At 40.6% G+C, this 21,213-nt stretch overlaps 1 protein-coding gene across 1 annotated transcript in view; it reads right to left on the bottom strand.

Annotated features, from left to right (window-relative positions):
• LOC145999484 (putative peptidoglycan muropeptide transporter SLC46) overlaps positions 1-20,829 on the bottom strand; it is a 56,871-nt gene extending 36,042 nt beyond the window's left edge. Inside the window, exon 1 of the mRNA XM_083136449.1 lies at positions 18,979-20,829. Within this exon, the coding sequence (XP_082992575.1) occupies positions 18,979-19,909 (931 nt within the window). The 5' untranslated portion in view covers positions 19,910-20,829. The remainder of the gene's footprint in view (positions 1-18,978) is intronic.
• Between the last annotated feature and the right edge of the window lie 384 nt (positions 20,830-21,213).

The raw sequence follows: 21,213 nt of genomic DNA, 5'->3' as shown, positions 1-21,213 counted from the left end.
TTGTTCTGGTGAAAGAACAATCATTTTTTTGTAAACAGGTGTCATTATTAATGTGGAATGAGAGTTCCGAGAAGACCAGATAGTAGAGATCCTAAAAGTAGGGGTAGAAACCCTCCTCTTTGAACAAGAATTTTTCTTCGTTTTTCGATATCTACTTTAGGTTTTACAAGTCTACGTAAAACAGTTTTGTAAGGTGTTAGACGATGTTTTACAGACGGTCGAAGTTTTATATTACCTTTTAAAACATTCAGACAACATTCACTGATAAAACGGATTGTTTTTTTTGGAGCACTTTTCAATAATGTTTTACGAACTTTTGTTGGGGAATTTTTCAATATGTGCAAAAAAGGTGAATGTGTTTTAAAAGAAATATTCTGTTTAGAACGTAAGTTGGTACGTCTCTTCCTCGTTTTCTTCATCTCGAGGTTTCAGGCATTCCTGAGGAAGATATATGGTTGAATGATCTATATTAAAAATATCTGTTTGATAACGTAAAGGATCCGGTGTTGACTGGGAAAGATCAATATACAAATAACTGTGAGGTTCTATTGTTGCATCTATATATACTTTTTCAAGTTCCTTCATGCGATGAGGTTGAAGCTGTCGTGCAAAAACAGTAAATTGGTTCATATCTCGTGGATTTTTAAATATAACAAAATGTTTTACGTTCAAAGAAATATCTCTACAATTTTTTCCTTGGTGAAAAAGATTCTGTGTTATAAAAACAACTGAAATATTTTTGTGGTGACTACCTTTCGTAAAAAGGTCTGCAACTTTTTCTCCTTCAGCAACCATCATAAGATCATCTAGCACTATAAGGGTAGGAGTTTTTCCGTTCCATGATTGCCAATTAACAATTCCTTTATGATATTCCACATCACCAATATTTTTTGGGATACTATTTTCCTGATCGTAACACCACACTATTTTTGTAACAGGTTTTTCGACAAAAGAAAAAATAGAATTGACAAGTTTTGTTACAAAAGTAGTTTTTCCACTTCCTGATGCTCCACAAACCATCATTGTAAAAGGATGGATAAGTTTAGGAAACATTTTATATTAAGCAAAAATTTTACAGATTTGTATCCAGGAACTTGAAAGAAAATGACGGTTTACCAGACTATTACTACATTTTATATTTATTTTGTACAAGATTATATAATACAAGTATACAATATAAAATACACTGAAACAAAAATTTGAACTTTGGACCTAAAACCTATTACAATACCTATTACAGATTAGGATTACAGACATATTTATAACCTAATCTGTACGGTATCCGATCGAGTTAGCCTGAAAACCGTTACAGATTTGGAATCTGCACATCGAGACCTTTTAGTAGAGTGGTCGGAAGGGGAGTCTTCGATTGGTAATAAAGGAAATAGGAAACTGTTGATCCTAGAATGATGAAAACTTTTTCAATAGAAAGAGGACTTCATTCCGAGTTCAACGACCTATCGATCATTATTCTATCTCAATTAGGCACGGAGATATAACGATTTGAAAATTAAAAAAAAAAAAAAGTTCAAAAAAAAAAAGTCCAAAAAAAGTTAAAAAAAAAAAAAAAAAAAGTTCAAAAAAAAAATTCAAAGGTCGGGGTCAAAGGTCATTCACCATTTTCCAAAGGGCCCGGGTCGGCTCTGGTTTTAAAATACAGTAATAACTTCACCAAACGTTATTCATCATTTCCTAGGACGCCCGGGCCGGCCCTGGTTTTCGATATACATACAGAAATAACGTTACGATGGTTATTCACCATTTCCCGAGGGTCCGAACCGGCCCTGGTTTTAACATGCAGTGATAACTTCCGCAATCGTTATTCATCATTTTCTAGGGGCCCGGGCCGGCCCTGGTTTTCGATATACATACAGAAATAACGTTACGATGGTTATTCACCATTTCCCGAGGGTCCGAACCGGCCCTGGTTTTAACATGCAGTGATAACTTCAGTAATCGTTATTCATCATTTCCTAGGGGCCCGGGCCGGCCCTGGTTTTCGATATACATACAGATATAACGTTACGATGGTTATTCACCATTTCCCAAGGGTCCGAACCGGCCCTGGTTTTAACATGCAGTGATAACTTCAGTAATCGTTATTCATCATTTTCTAGGGGCCCGGGCCGGCCCTGGTTTTCGATTTACATACAGAAATAACGTTACGATGGTTATTCACCATTTCCCAAGGGTCCGAACCGGCCCTGGTTTTTAACATGCAGTGATAACTTCAGTAATCGTTTTTCATCATTTCCTAGGGGGCCCGGGCCGGCCCTGGTTTTCTATATACATACAGAAATAACGTTACGATGGTTATTCACCATTTCCCGAGGGTCCGGACCGGCCCTGTTTTTTTAACATGCAGTGATAACTTCAGTAATCGTTATTCATCATTTCCTAGGGGGCCCGGGCCGGCCCTGGTTTTCGATATACATACAGATATAACGTTACGATGGTTATTCACCATTTCCCGAGGGTCCGAACCGGCCCTGGTTTTAACATGCAGTGATAACTTCCGCAATCGTTATTCATCATTTTCTAGGGGGCCCGGGCCGGCCCTGGTTTTCGATTTACATACAGAAATAACGTTACGATGGTTATTCACCATTTCCCGAGGGTCCGGACAGACCCTGGTTTTAACATGCAGTGATAACTTCCGCAATTGTTATTCATCATTTTCTAGGGGCCCGGGCCGGCCCTGGTTTTCGATATACATACAGAAATAACGTTACGATGGTTATTCACCATTTCCCGAGGGTCCGAACCGGCCCTGGTTTTAACATGCAGTGATAACTTCCGCAATCGTTATTCATCATTTTCTAGGGGGCCCGGGCCGGCCCTGGTTTTCGATTTACATACAGAAATAACGTTACGATGGTTATTCACCATTTCCCGAGGGTCCGGACAGACCCTGGTTTTAACATGCAGTGATAACTTCCGCAATTGTTATTCATCATTTTCTAGGGGCCCGGGCCGGCCCTGGTTTTCGATATACATACAGAAATAACGTTACGATGGTTATTCACCATTTCCCGAGGGTCCGGACAGGCCCTGGTTTTAACATGCAGTGATAACTTTTCTGAAACCTTATTCATCATTTTTTAAGGCCCGGGTCGGCCCAGTTTTTCAATAAATATCATTTCACACAAGGTTCCATATTTTTAAAGTGTCTGTTCTGTGTAGTTTCGTAAAAGATCGACCGCAAATAACCTCCTTAGGGTTTATTCTTCTTGTAAACCTTTAACCCTCATCTCAAAACTGTTGATTACAATTTCATCCTTAACTTTTAAACATTATTACGTCTACCGAGATATTGAAACACAGAATTTATAAACACCGGAGAATGAAAAAGACTCGAGAGTTTATCGACTCCTTCATTATTTCTCAATACTCTCAAATGTGACAGAGAACCTTCTCGAGACTGCCAATTGCTGCGTAACCTCTAACCTTTAGAATGATACATAGAGATACTGTCAGAGAATGTCAAAACAGCTTGTAAAATATGTTTTCCGATTCCCAATTACAATTTGACCGCTAACCTTTAAATGATACACGGAGGATGTTACAAAATTTGGATCAAACTATACCGTCAATATATGGAATATTTATAGCAGTCTTTCTTTACATTTACCGTCTGCAGCAGAACAGAAATGGAGAACGGAAACTTGGTAAGTAATTTGCATGTTTGTCTGTTTCAAACTTATTTTATGTAGAAAGACTAATCACAACTAGACCTACAGTTTACACCGGTTCGAATTGCTAGGCCTCCCCGATGACGCAGTAGTAGCGTCGTCGCCTTGTAATCAAGGGTCTCGGGTTCGATTCCCGGTGGAGGCACATAGCGGTTCGGATCCCACTTTAAACTGTATGTCCAGTCCCGATTAGCCTTACTGTGCAAAAGTGGACTTAAAACAACCAATCAAAGTAGAGGGTTCGAATTGCTGTGTATTTTTACCGGGTATCAAACCTGGGACCTTAATTACGAGGTATGTCACCATAGTGTCACGGAGACCGGACCTACAGTTTAAAATAGGATTCGAACCATTTTTATGGAATAGTAGATCCGGAACTCTGATTATAAAACAGCTATGTCACCAAAGTATTATGAGAAAAACGTAACTAACATACAGGTATTTCATATTAATATAAAAATAACATATTTTCTGAATATATTTTATTATAAACATTTCATATCCATCTAGTTATATTTTAAAATATATACATTTCATTTACTAAATCACCTATACACTTTCTCATTTAATTTTTCGGGTGTAGACAAACGAAAATCGGACAAAAGTGTTAGTGTATTAGTGTATTAGTATTTATTTGTCCAATTTTCTTTTCTTTAGAAGTTCTGACATTTTACTCTCCATCTCCTTTTCATCGTTCTTTTTTGTCTCCTCCGTTTTTTGTTTTCTAATATTTTTGAAAACCTCCATCATTTCGAAACATACACGAAGGGATAAATGAGATGGCACATACTGTGCCTGTTTTACATTTTCCAAAAAATCCCCAAATACTGGGGACGTGTTCTTTTTTTCTGATATGTAACTAAACATTTTAGTGAGCGTGTCGATTTGGACTTCCATATCACGGCAGACCTCCTCCAGGTTCTTCATCAGGTTCTCTGCTAACCCGTTCTCCTCGCAGAAATCTATGTAGCATGCGATCTGTCTCTCCACTTGGCGAGCTTGGACCTTGCTCCACAGATTCCTTCGTTCCCCGGAATGTTCTGCATCTTTAAGATTCCCATGCAATACATTGAATTCAAATGGTAGGGATGCCATATCTGAAAATATAGAAAAATTATGTTAGATATATCGCACGTACACCTTGAATAAAGTTATACATTTTTATTTTAGAACAACCGGAAGCTGACCCTTTCGAAACCTTCCTGTTATATGAGATGTCTCCTGTTGCTGCGCCACCTTCTCCTGGTGCGCCACCGTCTCCTCCTGCTACGCCTTCCATTATCGATATCACCGATGAAGAGGATGGTGATTTATAGCCTAATCAATAAATATAGGTAATATTTTTTCTCACCTTTTACCTTTACACGTCTTCAACTTCTGATGTGTCGGTCTCCTCGATGATATCCGGGAATTCACGGTGAGGTGAGGTCAAAGTTCTCGTAAACTGTTCTTCTACTTTATGAAGACTAGAAATAAAAAAAAAAATACCTCTTACATCATCTCGTAGTAATGGGTTGTAACAATAATCCACTAATTTTTGCATTAACATTACAGATGGTCTCTTCGATGGCGCAGTGATAGCGTCGTTGCCTTGTAATCAAAAGACCCCGGGTTCGATACCCGGTGGAGGCACATAGTGATCGGATCCTATTTTAAAGTGTAGGGTTAGTACAGATTAACCTTACTGTGCATAAAGTGGACTTAAAACATTAAATCAGTCAATCAATGTTCGGATCCTACTTTAAACCGTAGGTCCAGTCCCGATTAACCTTACTGTGCATAAAGAGGACTTACATCACTAAACCAATCAATCAATCGATCAATCAATCAAAACATGACAGCAACGTAATAATTTTGACGCAGTGGTAGCGTCGTTGCCTTGTAATCAAGGGTCCCTGGGTTCGATACCCAGTGGAGGCACATTTCGGATCCCACTTTAAACTGTAGGTCCACTCCTGATTAACCTTACTGTGCATAAAGTGGACTTAAAACATCAATCAATGTTCGGATTCCACTTTAAACCGTAGGTCCAGTCCCGATTAACCTTACTGTGCATAAAGCGGACTTACAACACTAAATCAATCAATCGATCAATCAATCAAAACATTACAGCAACGTAATAATTTTGGCGCAGTGGTAGCGTCGTTGTCTTGTAATCAAGGGTACCAGGGTTCGATACCCGGTGGAGACACATAGTAATTCGGATTCCACTTTAAACTGTAGGTCCACTACCGATTAACCTTACTGTGCATAAAGTGGACTTACAACATCAATAAATCAATCAATCAATGTTCGGATTCCACTTTAAACCGTAGGTCCAGTCCCGATTAACCTTACTGTGCATAAAGAGGACTTACATCACTAAACCAATCAATCAATCGATCAATCAATCAAAACATGACAGCAACGTAATAATTTTGGCGCAGTGGTAGCGTCGTTGCCTTGTAATCAAGGGTCCCTGGGTTCGATACCCAGTGGAGGCACATTTCGGATCCCACTTTAAACTGTAGGTCCACTCCTGATTAACCTTACTGTGCATAAAGTGGACTTAAAACATCAATCAATGTTCGGATTCCACTTTAAACCGTAGGTCCAGTCCCGATTAACCTTACTGTGCATAAAGCGGACTTACAACACTAAATCAATCAATCGATCAATCAATCAAAATATTACAGCAACGTAATAATTTTGGCGCAGTGGTAGCGTCGTTGTCTTGTAATCAAGGGTCCCAGGGTTCGATACCCGGTGGAGACACATAGTAATTCGGATTCCACTTTAAACTGTAGGTCCACTACCGATTAACCTTACTGTGCATAAAGTGGACTTACAACATCAATAAATCAATCAATCAATGTTCGGATTCCACTTTAAACCGTAGGTCCAGTCCCGATTAACCTTACTGTGCATAAAGAGGACTTACATCACTAAACCAATCAATCAATCGATCAATCAATCAAAACATGACAGCAACGTAATAATTTTGGCGCAGTGGTAGCGTCGTTGCCTTGTAATCAAGGGTCCCTGGGTTCGATACCCAGTGGAGGCACATTTCGGATCCCACTTTAAACTGTAGGTCCACTCCTGATTAACCTTACTGTGCATAAAGTGGACTTAAAACTTCAATCAATGTTCGGATTCCACTTTAAACCGTAGGTCCAGTCCCGATTAACCTTACTGTGCATAAAGCGGACTTACAACACTAAATCAATCAATCAATCAATCGATCAATCAATCAAAACATTACAGCAACGTAATAATTTTGGCGCAGTGGTAGCGTCGTTGTCTTGTAATCAAGGGTCCAGGGTTCGATACCCGGTGGAGACACATAGTAATTCGGATTCCACTTTGCCTTGTAATCAAGGGTCCCTGGGTTCGATACCCAGTGGAGGCACATTTCGGATCCCACTTTAAACTGTAGGTCCACTCCTGATTAACCTTACTGTGCATAAAGTGGACTTAAAACATCAATCAATGTTCGGATTCCACTTTAAACCGTAGGTCCAGTCCCGATTAACCTTACTGTGCATAAAGCGGACTTACAACACTAAATCAATCAATCAATCGATCAATCAATCAAAATATTACAGCAACGTAATAATTTTGGCGCAGTGGTAGCGTCGTTGTCTTGTAATCAAGGGTCCCAGGGTTCGATACCCGGTGGAGACACATAGTAATTCGGATTCCACTTTAAACTGTAGGTCCACTACCGATTAACCTTACTGTGCATAAAGTGGACTTACAACATCAATAAATCAATCAATCAATGTTCGGATTCCACTTTAAACCGTAGGTCCAGTCCCGATTAACCTTACTGTGCATAAAGAGGACTTACATCACTAAACCAATCAATCAATCGATCAATCAATCAAAACATGACAGCAACGTAATAATTTTGGCGCAGTGGTAGCGTCGTTGCCTTGTAATCAAGGGTCCCTGGGTTCGATACCCAGTGGAGGCACATTTCGGATCCCACTTTAACTTGTAGGTCCACTCCTGATTAACCTTACTGTGCATAAAGTGGACTTAAAACATCAATCAATGTTCGGATTCCACTTTAAACCGTAGGTCCAGTCCCGATTAACCTTACTGTGCATAAAGCGGACTTACAACACTAAATCAATCAATCAATCGATCAATCAATCAAAACATTACAGCAACGTAATAATTTTGGCGCAGTGGTAGCGTCGTTGTCTTGTAATCAAGGGTCCCAGGGTTCGATACCCGGTGGAGACACATAGTAATTCGGATTCCACTTTGCCTTGTAATCAAGGGTCCCTGGGTTCGATACCCAGTGGAGGCACATTTCGGATCCCACTTTAAACTGTAGGTCCACTCCTGATTAACCTTACTGTGCATAAAATGGACTTAAAACATCAATCAATGTTCGGATTCCACTTTAAACCGTAGGTCCAGTCCCGATTAACCTTACTGTGCATGAAGCGGACTTACAACACTAAATCAATCAATCAATCGATCAATCAATCAAAATATTACAGCAACGTAATAATTTTGGCGCAGTGGTAGCGTCGTTGTCTTGTAATCAAGGGTCCCAGGGTTCGATACCCGGTGGAGACACATAGTAATTCGGATTCCACTTTAAACTGTAGGTCCACTACCGATTAACCTTACTGTGCATAAAGTGGACTTACAACATCAATAAATCAATCTTAACCTTACTGTGCATAAAGTGGACTTAAAACATCAATCAATGTTCGGATTCCACTTTAAACCGTAGGTCCAGTCCCGATTAACCTTACTGTGCATGAAGCGGACTTACAACACTAAATCAATCAATCAATCGATCAATCAATCAAAATATTACAGCAACGTAATAATTTTGGCGCAGTGGTAGCGTCGTTGTCTTGTCATCAAGGGTCCGAGGGTTCGATACCCGGTGGAGACACATAGTAATTCGGATTCCACTTTAAACTGTAGGTCCACTACCGATTAACCTTACTGTGCATAAAGTGGACTTACAACATCAATAAATCAATCAACCAATGTTCGGAATCCACTTTAAACCGTAGGTCCAGTCCCGATTAACCTTACTGTGCATAAAGAGGACTTACATCACTAAACCAATCAATCAATCGATCAATCAATCAAAACATGACAGCAACGTAATAATTTTGGCGCAGTGGTAGCGTCGTTGCCTTGTAATCAAGGGTCCCTGGGTTCGATACCCAGTGGAGGCATATTTCGGATCCCACTTTAAACTGTAGGTCCACTCCTGATTAACCTTACTGTGCATAAAGTGGACTTAAAACATCAATCAATGTTCGGATTCCACTTTAAACCGTAGGTCCAGTCCCGATTAACCTTACTGTGCATAAAGCGGACTTACAACACTAAATCAATCAATCGATCAATCAATCAAAACATTACAGCAACGTAATAATTTTGGCGCAGTGGTAGCGTCGTTGTCTTGTAATCAAGGGTCCCAGGGTTCGATACCCGGTGGAGACACATAGTAATTCGGATTCCACTTTAAACTGTAGGTCCACTACCGATTAACCTTACTGTGCATAAAGTGGACTTACAACATCAATAAATCGATCAATCAATGTTCGGATTCCACTTTAAACCGTAGGTCCAGTCCCGATTAACCTTACTGTGCATAAAGCGGACTTACAACACTAAACCAATCAATCAATCGATCAATCAATCAAAACTGACAGTAACGTAATAATTTTGGCGCAGTGGTAGCGTCGTTGCCTTGTAATCAAGGGTCCCGGGTTCGATACCCGGTGGAGGCACATAATGATTCGGATTCCACTTTAAACTGTAGGTCCACTCCCGATTAACCTTACTGTACATAAAGTGGACTTAAAACACTAAATCGATAAATCAATCAAAACATTACAGCAACGTAATAATCTTGTCGCAGTTGTAGCGTCGTTGCCTTGTAATCAAGGCCCCGGGTTCGATACCCGGTATTAACCTTACTCTGCATAAAATGGGCTTAAAACATTCAATCAATCAATATTCGGATTCTACTTTAAGGTTAATACTGTGCATAAAAGGACTTCATACACTAAACCAATCAATCAATCGATAAATCAATCAAAACATTACAACGTAATAATCTACCATCATATACTTACTATGATATACCTGTTAGATCACTGATAGTATCTATTCGAAACTGGCTCCAAAAGGTAGTCTCTGGAAGACGACGATGGCCACACAGGGTGCTCACTGTGATGTAAACATAAACAGATCAATTGTCCTTATATACCTCATCCTCCTTGCTTATCACGCACCTATTTTCTCTGCGCATCCTCTCGCGCAAAGCGTCCAACGCCCACGTACCCCTCCTATCCTCTTCCCACCCCGGAATACTATACACACTATCCCCTTCCGCAAATTGTACTTTTTTTCTATTTACTTTATTTACTCCCTGTTTCTCCACAACTTTTTCCTTTTTCACTTCTCCCTCCATCGGTCGTTACCCTATACGGTCGTTACCCTATACCGACCACACATACAATGACGCCACTATCGATAAACACGCAAAAACATCTCCCGGAAACATACAACGAACTTTATCTCCAACCTTTACACTGTCCACAATACCTCCTTTGTTCTACCCCACTTCCATATCACCCAACAGTCCCACACTCACATCCTGATTTCGTCATTCCAACAGCTCATCTGTAACCTTTCACCTTTCTCGGGCAACACTCTCACTCACCAACCCACGCCACCATCTCCCCATACCCCACAAACCAATCAAAACCCATCCACATATCTCAAACCCCGCCCATTTCTGGCCTCCATCCAAAAATAAACAATGCTTGCTTGTCCACTGCCCTTTATCATCAATTGATCTTTCATCGATCTTTTCCAATCAATTGATTTATCGGACTATATCCGGGAACATAACTACTCATGGACTCTTCTTGAAGTGTAACTCTTACAATGCCAGGGGTTCAAAATGCAATCCACACTTCATTTTGAAATTTCTGTTATAGTGTGTTGGGACACCCTGTACTACATTTAATCTTATGGCAATCGTCTGAATTATCCAAAAATAGAAAATTGACGTTAAAGAACCAAATGCAGAAATAAAAAGTACCAGCATGGACAACTAGATCCTGAAATACAGTAAAACCTCGTTAATCCGGACCCCGATAAGCCGGACTTCGCTTAATCCGGACAGGCAAAAAAAATAGCAGAATGCAAGGTTTTAAATGTGGCTAGAAGTCAACAAGAGAACTTCACAAAGAAAAGGCAGTCAACCACTGATGAAATTCTGTTTTCCGCAGACTTTGTACTGTACTGCATAGTGTATTTAGGCCTATGCCCTTTAAATACACCATAATAAACGTGTTTTGTTGCTATAAACGGAGTTTTAATGCACTTTCTACTGTTCTTTCAGGGATTACGGCCTGTTTCGCCTTATCCCGTTTCTCCTTATTGCATCTTCACCTTCCCCAATACAATTTGGCGTGATTTATGTGACACTAACTTTCTAAGGCGAAACGGGACATCCCATTTCGCCGTATCCTGTTTCGCCTTACACAAAAAAAATTCCCATCAGGGAATGTTATCGACATGAAGGGCCAATATTAACCTAACCTAACCGACAGGACAATGGGAGCCAAAGGTAAGCAACGTCACAAGCTCTGCGCTCCCATTATGAATTACCCTTCAAGTCGATAATATTCCCAGGTGGGAAATTTTTTGTGTGTAAGGCGAAACAGGATAAGGCGAACTGGGATATCCCGTTTCGCCTTAGAACGTTCGTGCCACACAAATGATTTGAAATTGTATTGGGGGAGGTGAAAATGCAATAAGGCGAAACGGGAGGACACGCTTTTAGGTTATTTCAGTTAATCCGGACTTTCGTTAAACCGGTCAACTTATCCCCCCCCATTAGTCCGGATTAACGAGGTTTTACTGTACTCGCTATCCTCCAAGGCGTTATGTATGTTGCGGCTGTGATAGAAGTTGCTATTAAAATCCACTTATCGCCGTTGAGTTAGGCAACACACAAGACGCATTACAGGGAAGCGAGTATTTCCGGATCTAGATGTACCATTTGTACTGTCGCTGACTGTACCAGCTGGACGCTTTAACTAAATGACCATTACGCCAACAAACAAAACGCTCCGGCTCCTTCAAAAGATACAAAAAGACAATTACGTAACAAGTAATTGATTGATTAATTGAATTAGGTTGTCTTGCGTAGCCTTTCTGCCACTTTTTGCTAATAGCGAATATGAGGATGAGTAAGCCCCGCGACAGATTAACTTTGCAGCAACTTTTCACATATATAGACCCAAACGTGCGCGCAGAATATAGTTCCGCTGCAATACTGCCGATTTTCTCACTGTCTATGATATGAACAGCTCGGCGGTTAAGGCAAGACTGGCACAGGAGATGCTGAGCGCTGTTCAAGCGTGGATTAATACATAACATCTGCTGCAAAGTTAACCTGTCGCGGGGCTTAGTGATGTACAATTGATGAGATATCAGGACCTCTGACGTCGTAGCGCGCTGTGCCACTTCGCGCCTAGGCTATGAGTTTGAGGTTAGGTTCAATTTAGGCACATAGAGGCTAATCGGGATTGGATCTACAGTTTAATGTGGGATCCGAACCACTATGTGCCTCCACCGGATATCGAACCCGGGACCCCTTGATTACAAGGCGACGACATTACACGCCATCGGGGAGGCCCTCCTGACACAAGCGTGCCTTCATCAGTTTTACCAGATCATTCTTATCATCGTCGTCACGATTAATCTAAAGAAGGAGAAAAGCAAAATAAACTACAATCACATTGATGATTTGTATCTACTTCTAAGTGCAAAACTTTAAATGAAGCCCAATTGACCTATACGATAAAACTGACCGTGCCTTTACGGTGAAATGATAGGCAGCTACGACATCAGTGATGTCAAAGGTAAAATTGCTGTTCTGTCTTCGTACACAAAGCTCTAACTGCGACAATTTCCAAAGACATTAAAGGCACAGGTAAAGCAAAGACTCGATATTCTTCGCCTTTCATTTCTTTGCATGTGGTGCCCTCTAGTAGCAGTAATATAAACTCGCTGTTGTTTGCATGTCAAGCATGTTGCTTGCATGTTGCTTGCAAATTATTTTGTATTGTAGTATCAATCTGCAACCTTACGGTAACAATAAAGGTTTTACAACAGTTCTACAATACATTTGAAATTAGTTGTAGTTATGTACTACGGTATTTGTAACTTAGAAGATGAATTCAGTGTTTAAAAGATTATGTTATTTACGGTGAAAATATGGTGAGCAATCACAGTAACGTTCATGGACATCCAAGAGTAGCACGTGCCCATAACGGGAAATTAAGTCCCGTCTCTCTGCGCGAAAAGGGAACACGGGAGGGGCGTGCCCTCTCCAGAGAATGAATGTTGACAAAAAAGCAGGGTTGGGTTCCGCTAAAGGACCGAATTTGTTTCTCGCACAATTTAAATTCGGTCCAAGTTGCGTATTGTTTCACTGAAAAAGGTTCCAGGACCGAATTTAAATTGACCCGGAAAAAAGGTACCTGGACTGTATTTAAATTGATCCAGAAAAATACGTTCCTGGAGCGTATTTAAATTCAGCCTGAAAAAGGTTCCTGGACCGAATTGATCCCGGAAAAAGGTTACTGGACCGTATCTAAATTCAGCCAGAAAAAAGGATCCTGGATCGTAATTAAATTGATCTGCTAAGACGTTTCCTGGACCGAATTGAAATACTTTACAGATAAAAAGGTTATTTACAGTGTAAAACCCATTTACGCTTGCAGATTTTCTCTACTGGACCGAAATTTATTTAAAATTCCTGAACCTATAACAACCCTGCCTAAAAGTACATATTTCATATTTCACACATATAATTTTATTTCAGTCACGATCATTTATGTTGATTGATTGATTGATTTATTGTTTTAAGTCCACTTTATGCACAGTAAGGGTAATTGGGACTGGACCTACAGTTTAAAGTGGGATCCGAACAACTTTGTGCCTCCACCGGGTATCGAACCCGGGACCCCTCCCCTTACTATCATTTATGTTTATTATAAAAATAGAACCTGATAACTTCAAATATTTTTGGGGGGGGTGGGCGAAATTATTATGGGAGGAATATGTTTCGTTCAACCCCGCTCCCCTGCCTTGCTCCTCTCAGGGGAACGAACTGGACGACCTACAATTTAAAGTGGAATCTAAACCACGATGTAACTCCTTCGAGTATCGAACCCGGGACCCCTTGATTACAAGGCGACGTCTATACAACGACATCTAAGGTACCTGAACCCAATATGGCCCAGTACCCAATATGGCCTATTTGCTGTTTCCAAGTAGTTACATGGTTAATTCAACAGATGACGTTAGTATGTCATTTAGACTGTCCGAATGGGGTGATTGAACCTGTTGACTCAACCTATGAGGACAAAGAAGCGAAATAGCTGGACCTTGTGATTGTGTTCTGCATGATCAAATATTGCATATGGAAGTTATTACTTACTGCATCTTCCAAGTGATGGGTGTTTACATCTCTAGTACATATTACGATAGCTCATGTACTTTACAGCAATCTACTTAGTTTAGACTTTAATCTAAAGTCCTGTTTAAAACGAACGAAAAACTAACACTATGTAAGGTGGACTCAATATAGCCTATATAGAAATATATCGTAAAGAACAAGTGCAAATGTGACATTTGTTACTCTTATGTTTACGTAGAGTGTCTGGAAGTCACTAAGGATGATTAAGGACCTTTCTTTTGCCCAGACTGTGATGTGTAATCCATGGTCTTCTGATGACAAGTTATGACACGCCACTTCCTTGTATATTGTTTGTAAACGATGCTATATCTTTGTGTAATCTCATTATGTCGTTATGTAAATAAAACCCAAGTGTATTAATATACTTATCTACCTATAAAAATAACATTCTGGTACTATTTTTTACAATTTCTGTTGCATTTTTCATAGAAAAAACAATATATATAACTAGGCCATATTGGGTACCTATGTACCCAATATGCTCTAACCGTCACTTTTTAATAATTTGAATTTGAATATAAAATTTTGTGTGCGTCAGCACTTAGGCTATTCTGCACCCGTCATTTTATATGGGCTCCAGCCCCTTAACAGAACTAAAATAACTTATTGTCATGCCATAACTAAAATATTAAAACATTCTGACTTCGGTTAAAAGCTGAGGCTGTAAAGAGGCACTCAGCACACAAAAACAGGACAACACACAGAATTATACTGGTCATAAAGATAGTCGCCAGAGCCTCGTTAGTCTGCAAAATGCAGTCCAGGGTGTACTACGTGGAAAGTTTACCCCGTACACCCTTCACTTTTTAAAAACATCTTCCCTACACTCATGTTATTACTTGGAATTGGCTTCAATTATCAGTAAACATCCAGAAGTGTTCTCTCTTTTGAATTTTGCCACTAGTTTTATCTTTCTGACTTTGTCATTAGAAATAATCGCAAACCTTAGGTAGGCCATATTGGGTTCAGGTAACATATAATGTACGCACATAAGCATTCTCTAATTATAGTACATTACGATAATTGTTCAGCAAAATTCATACCGGCTCTGAAAAGGAATTCGTGGTCTCACAATTCCTGCTTTCAAGGTTCCGAGTTCGAATTATGTTGTGAGTTTCATCCGATCACATTTATCATCATCGCCAATAATCTGAATACGAACAAAAACAATATCAAATAAATAAATTTGTAAAGGAACGCTAAACTATTCGATCTACTACTGGCGGTTACTTCAAACAAAGTCCACTTGACGTACATTGTAAATAAATTGGCCGCAACTTCACGGTGAAATCATCAGCAGATAGGACACCAGTCGTGTCACTGTAAAACTACGGTTATTCCACCGTAAGCAAATTACTAACTGCAGAAACAATCGACGACACCGTAAGCACAGTAAAAGCAACGACTCAGCGTTCTTCGCCTTTCATTTGTTTCCATGTGGTGCCCTCTAGTCAATAAGATAAACTCGCTGAACGTTTTACAACAGTTCTACAATACATTTTTAATTATTTGTCGTCATGTACGGTATTTGTAATTTAGAAGATTAATTCAATGTTTTTAAGTGTCTGTTATTCATAGGCGTGCGCACGAGAAATTTAGTTAAGAGAAATCTTATTACGCTATTATTGTATTTAAAAAAGGATGTATTTTCAAGCTGACGAACGTTCCAATCAACTACGGGTCCTATGTAATAGGACAATCTCGCTTCAATTCTGCAGCAAATTACTTGTTATTAAGACTCAAGAATTTTATTCGTTAGCCTAAATAATCCATTGGCCACGCCATCTATTGGCCAATTTCTCATCTTGCTATACGTCCGGTGGATTTATAGTTGTGTTACACCTATGTTGTCGCAGAATAATTTGGTCACACATTGGAAATTATGTGTAGTTGTTTTGTATCTGCTGTTCGAAATCATGTTTATATGCAAATTAGTCTGAACCTAGTGTTGCCCACGAGACGAGACTTTGGCCTGTCTCGTCTCGTGGAGTCTCGTGGAAATGCTGTCTCGTCTCGAAAATATTCGTTTGTCTTATGGCACATGGTCAATCTCGTCTCGAATTTTTAAAAGCCTGTCCCGTCTCGTCCCGTGGGCAACACTATCTGAACCACGGAGAAGGAAAACAAATGGGGAGGGGAATAGGGAACTTTTGTGCCACGGGAGCTCGAATTCTTGTAATTGAGAGATTTTCTGTGGGTCTGGACCAGTGATGTGCGTCTACACGTAAACAACGATAGTCTACATTCTACACGTAGACTATATTATACACGTAGATTACGTAATCTATGTAAACAACATGGCGAAAGGTGATAACTTAGCAAAGGGCGCCGTGGAATTAAAAGAAAATTATACTGCGTATCAGTTGCTGATGAGTGAAGAGCACTTTTCATACTTTTTCTTACAAATTCGAACAATTTCTCACCTAGAAAAACCTAATATAGGAAATATTCTAGTGTTTTATGGGGAAAAGACCACTCTTGCCTCACGACTGCCATCTGTTGTTGTTTTTTGCATACTATTTATCTTCTTCCATAGTTGATGATAGAAGAGAACAGAAATTTTGTTGTAAATAGGATTATATAATATAGTTGAAAATGTCACTTTATTTTCATGAAACCCTTGAAAATTAATTTTAATGCACTTTAAATTGTCTACGTAGTCTATGTAAACTACAACCCAATGTAATCTACGCGTAGATTACGTGTAGACAACGCACGTAGACGTAAACTTATAGTCTACGGCACATCACTGGTCCGGACACACACTAACTGGTTAGTTCCCATCAATACAATTAGACAGTGGGATGGAATGATGTTCATCTTTCTCCGACTGAAGTTTCATCAAGGCTTTTGCCCCCCCCCCCCATAATCAGAGTGTCTTCGCAAGCCTATGCTGTTATTTTTTATGAATATACTGGTATTTATTTTTATTTTTTATTTTATTGATAGAGGCCAACAGGTCGAGCCCAATTATAGTGCTATAATTACATAATATTACTACAATAGATTCACTTCAGTGTTCCAGGAAAAGTATTTTTAAAATTGTATAAACTCATTGTAAAAACATCGATTGTGTTATTTACACTTGCAATTGTGTTGAAAGAGTTGCACGGTCTCCACACCGGAGAGAATTAACGTTTTCGCTCTCTGGCAATTAAAGTTTTTTTGCTCGGGACGAGTTTTGGAAACGGGAACATTGAGTGATACGGCTGATAACAAGTAGAAACCGCTTATTATACCGTTTCTTACTTTATACAGACAGAGCAGGTCATTTACTTGTCGTCGGAGTGCTAGTTTGCTGAAGTTGTTCTCTGAAACTAGATTATAGTATGAATCGAATATTGGATACTCTCCACAGGTTTTGAATTTCAGATATCTAAGGATCTTTGACTGAATACGTTCTAGTCTATGAATTAAGTCTATTTGAGTGGGATTCCAGATTCCTGACGCATATTCTAGTTTTGACCGTACGAGGGAATAGTAAAGTATTTTCACTGGTTCTATTTTCTTGAAGTCGTGGCTTGACCTGATTATAAAACCTAAGTTTCTGAAAGCGACGTTAGTAACAGTTTCAATATGCTTATTGAATTTGAGTTTGGTGTCGAAGGTCACTCCGAGGTCTTTAATTTCATTTTTTCGTGTGATTTGTACATTTTTAATACTGTATGGAAACACACAAGGAGCTTTGCGTTTTGTGTAAGTGACTACGCTGCATTTCGTTGGGTTAGGATCTAACTTGTTATTTTTACACCAAGAGATCACTCTGTCTACATCTTCCTGTAGTTTCAAGAAGTCTTCAGAGGTAGTTATTTCGTAAAAAAGCTTAAGATCGTCGGCGAAAAGCAACTTTTAAGAATTTTGTATGCAATTAGGTAAGTCGTTGAAACATCATCAATGCACTTTGTACCGAGAGGGCTGACCAATAAACACGCGAGAGGTGAAGGATTAGTAGCTATCAGACGTTTGCAGCAGTTTAAAGTGGAATCCGAGCCACTATGTACACCTCCACCGGGTATCGAACCCGGAACCCCTTGATTACAAGGCGACGCCGCTACCACTGCGTCTTCGGAGAGGTCCATTTATGTTTATTGATAAAGGCACAGAAACCTGATAACTTCGATCTGACAGTTTATTTTCTTGGTGGAGGTGGCACTATTAGGAAGGAATATGCCTCGTTTGACCCTCTGGAAAAAAAACACGCCGCTTTATGGAAAATAACCTGCGAACGTCTGTGGTAACGTTAGATATTTCTACAGCTGAAAATGGGATCCGAACTACTGTAGCTGATCTCTGTGGTGGAGTGGTTAGTACAGCGCGCTTCTAGGCCAGAGTGCATGGCTCGAATCCCGGGCTGGGCATGGGTGATGTTTGCGAGTCCATTCATCATTTCATCATACTATCACGATTAGCCAAAAGTGGCAGAAAAGCGAAGTGAAATGAACCAAATCAAACAAGCGGATGGCGTACTGGTAACGTTGTCACCTTGTAATCAAGGGGTCCCGGGTTCGATACCCTATGGAGGCACATGGCACAGTGGTTCGGATCCCATTTTAAACTGTAGGTCCAGTCCCGATTATTCTTCCTGTGCATAAAGTGGACTTAAAACTACAAATCAATCAATCAAATCAAACAACTAACCTGGAGTGGATCCGAGACCCCTTGATTACAAGGCTACAGCGCTAACCACTATGTTCGAGTCTTGTCATTCACAGTAAAACCACAATTTGGAACAATGAAATCAACAATGGTACTCACCGGACATCGGTCCAAAAATGACGGCAAAACCCATGATGAGGAAGATGATTCTCAGCCTCTTGGTGCCCTCTCTCTTCTTGAATGTCACCTTGAAGGTCTCCAAAATACGTTTCACGTCCACGATCTCCCTCAGGATACCTGACCTGGACTTCTTCGGGCCTTTGACCTTGACGTCCTTAATCCTTAAGGCTATGTAAACGAAGCAGAGTACGTACATCACCTCAGTTAGGAAGAACACCCCGTAGAACCCCAGTTTGACGTAGGCAATACCGCTGACTGCAAGAGTTATGGGGATCCCGAGGGAAAAGAAGTTGACGATCCCCATCCTGAAGGTCCTGATTTCCTCAGACGTGACGTCAGCAATGTAGGTCTGGATCGCCATATTGAGTGAGTGCCACCCTCCTGTGATTGACGGAAGAACGGCTTCAATGACACCTGGCACCTCCATGGGCCAATCCGTGAAGTAGACGCACAGGATGAGCAGCAAGATGGCGACCACCTCTCCAGCGATGGGCACTATCATGCAGATCTTACGCCCATGACGGTCAGCCCACGAGCCCATGAAGAGGATCAACAACAAGGGGATGGTGTTGCTGATGGCGGACCTCCATACACCCATACTTGCGACGACGTGCTGGACTTGAGTTTCCTCCATGGTGAAGTTCGCAACGTCTCTTCTGCTCAAGGCGTCGCAGACTTCGACGCTGTAGTTTAGGTTCACCCTGCACGCTTTCTCGAGGTACAGGTTCATGGTCGCGAAGATGGACAGGCATCTGGGCATGAAGAAGAGTGCGAAGATGGGCTCGACCGTCACGTTACGAAGCACGAAGATCAGTTTCTGCTTCAAGGGTTTCTTCTTCCACTCTGCTTCTTGCAACTCTGCTGTCTTCTCAAGTTCGCTTTTGGCTTCACCATCATTCACCAAAGCCATTGTAACAGTCACTAAGGCACCAAAGGGGGGGAGACCAGATGCTTAGCACAGGGTCAACGACTGGAATGTAGGCGCGTTCACTCTTCCTTGGTCTCACTTACACTTTCGAGGTCTCAGTCACTCTTCTCTGGTCTCTGCGACACGTGCTCTCAGCCACTACTTCGTTCTCTCAGTCACTTTTCTGTGGTCTCCGTCACTCTTATGTGGTCTTGGTGACACGTGTGTAGTCTCAGTCACTCTTCTGTTTTCACAGTCACAGCCTGTGTTGTAAGTCTGGTCTTAGTGACACGTGTCAGTCACTCTTCTGTGGTCCCACTGATACTACATAAGTTGTCTCAGTCACTCATCTATGGTCCCACTGACACCAATGTGATCTCAGTCAATTCTTTGAAGTTTCAGTCACTCTTCAGTGGCCCCAGTGACATTAGTGTGGTCTCAGTCACTTTTCTGTGGTCTCAGTGACGCATTAGTGGTCTCAGTCACTCGTTTATGGTCCCACTGACACTTATGTGGTCTCAGTCACTCCTTTGAAGTCTTAGTCACTCTTCAGTGATCTCAGTGACAGTAATATGGTCTCAGTCACTCTTCTATGGTCCCACTAACCCTAATGTGGTCTCAGTCACTCTTTTGAAGTCCCAGTCACTCTTCAGTGATCCCAGTGACAGTAATATGGTCTCAGTCACTCTTCTGTGGTCACAGTGATAATTGTGTGGTCCCAGTCACTCTTCTGTAATCTCAGTCACTCTTCTGCTGTCTCAGTAACACTTGTGTAATCTCCTAGCTCTTCAGCCAGTGGTCTCAGTCACTCTTCTGGGAGACTTCCAACTAGGCTCACTTCCACCGATCCCTTCCAGCGAAGAGAAGTTGCATCACACATTACATAAACCGCAACGGCAACCCAACAGCCTCCAGCGACAACAAACGAGTTCTGCATCGAATGGCACACGACCGCCTTATTATACAACAATGAAGCAATCCCGATAAATGCAAGGTCGTCACAATATACAATATACTTTTCTTTCACTACACACACGTTAACCAGTTTCGATTACACGTTCGCATAAAAAGTATCCAATGAGCGAAATAACATTCTTCTTTCTCTGCCTTGGCATTGTTACGTAACCATTATTAAAGAGTACAGGAAGATGACAATTATCGGAAATTCTTTCTCTAGCAACTTCAACACCAACAGGTATTATTTTATGTCATTATTCGTACTTTCTTAGTTTTCACACTTAATGATTTACAAGCGTAAAGAGGTGTACATGACTCTTCACAATCATTGCAGATGTGGAGATTGTCTA

The sequence above is a fragment of the Lepisma saccharinum genome, chromosome 15 (genome assembly GCF_977018435.1).
Source record: "Lepisma saccharinum chromosome 15, izLepSacc3.1, whole genome shotgun sequence".
NCBI lineage: Eukaryota > Metazoa > Arthropoda > Insecta > Zygentoma > Lepismatidae > Lepisma > Lepisma saccharinum.
The sequence above is the reverse complement of the archived record's forward strand: the minus strand, read 5'-3'. Positions and strand labels throughout refer to the sequence as shown.